This window comes from Penaeus monodon, chromosome 20, assembly GCF_015228065.2.
Source record: "Penaeus monodon isolate SGIC_2016 chromosome 20, NSTDA_Pmon_1, whole genome shotgun sequence".
NCBI classification, from domain to species: domain Eukaryota; kingdom Metazoa; phylum Arthropoda; class Malacostraca; order Decapoda; family Penaeidae; genus Penaeus; species Penaeus monodon.
The window spans coordinates 29802761-29803713 of record NC_051405.1 but is presented as its reverse complement, the minus strand read 5'-3'; the positions used below and the strand labels follow the sequence as shown (position 1 = coordinate 29803713).

The following is a 953-nucleotide window of genomic DNA, read 5'->3' as shown; positions in this document are numbered from 1 at the left end:
TGCCCAAAGGAGATTTCAACGCAGCCCGAGAGGGCACGAGGGTAGGTAGCGAAGCCTCATTCCCTCTCCCACAGCCCTATACATATGTTCCCGGGCCCGAAGCTCATCACAACACATCCTCGGCCTTGGCTTCACCAAACGCCTTCTTTAAAGCATCTTCGAGTGTATTAGAACATTAAATCTCGCTTTTATAATGGTCGAGAGTGCTGCCAAGAAAGCCGGAGAAGCAGCCGGACGCCCCAAGTACAGCGAGATGGTCGCCGCCGCCATCAGAGCCTTGAAGGAGCGGAGTGGTTCCTCGCGTCAGGCGATCCTCAAGTACGTCCTGACCTTCTACGGGGTCGAGGACCAGAAGAAAGCAGGCGTTCATGTCCGGCTGGCGCTGAAGAAGGGCGTGGCTGACGGGTCTCTGGTCCAGGTGAAGGGGACGGGGGCCTCTGGCTCCTTCAAGCTGGCCAAGGTGGAAGGCAAGGCGGAGGAAAGGAAACCCGCTGCGAGTAAAGGTGGGAAACCCGTCGCCAAGAAGACCAATGTCAAGAAACCGGTCGCCAAGAAGACCACTGTCAAGAAACCAGTCGACAAAAAGACTTCAGCGAAGAAAATAGCCAACAAAAAGACCACAGCCAAAAAAGACGTGACGAAGAAACCCAGCGCGAAGAAGGAATCACTGAACAAAACCACAAAGGAAAAGCTTTCGACCAAGAAAGCCACAGCCAAGAAACCGCCCACGAAGAAAACCCCGCTCAAGCAACCAGCCACCAAGAAAACGATCAAGAAGTCTGCAGCTAAGAAAACGGACAAGAAATCCACAAACAAGGTCAAAAAATAGATCTGGTTAGGAGCTCCTTTATGTACAGATGCCAAATAAACATTCATAGTCAGTTATACATAATTTGTTTTTTTTAAATATCTTATTAAAACGGATCTATGAGATACTCTATCATAACACTGCA

At 50.1% G+C, this 953-nt stretch overlaps 1 protein-coding gene across 1 annotated transcript; it reads left to right on the top strand.

Annotated features, from left to right (window-relative positions):
• Positions 1-123: 123 nt before the first annotated feature.
• LOC119585750 (late histone H1-like) lies at positions 124-887 on the top strand. Its single transcript, XM_037934457.1, has one exon. It carries the CDS (start codon positions 194-196, stop codon positions 827-829), a length of 636 nt encoding a protein of 211 aa, XP_037790385.1. The 5' UTR covers positions 124-193; the 3' UTR covers positions 830-887.
• Positions 888-953: the final 66 nt, after the last annotated feature.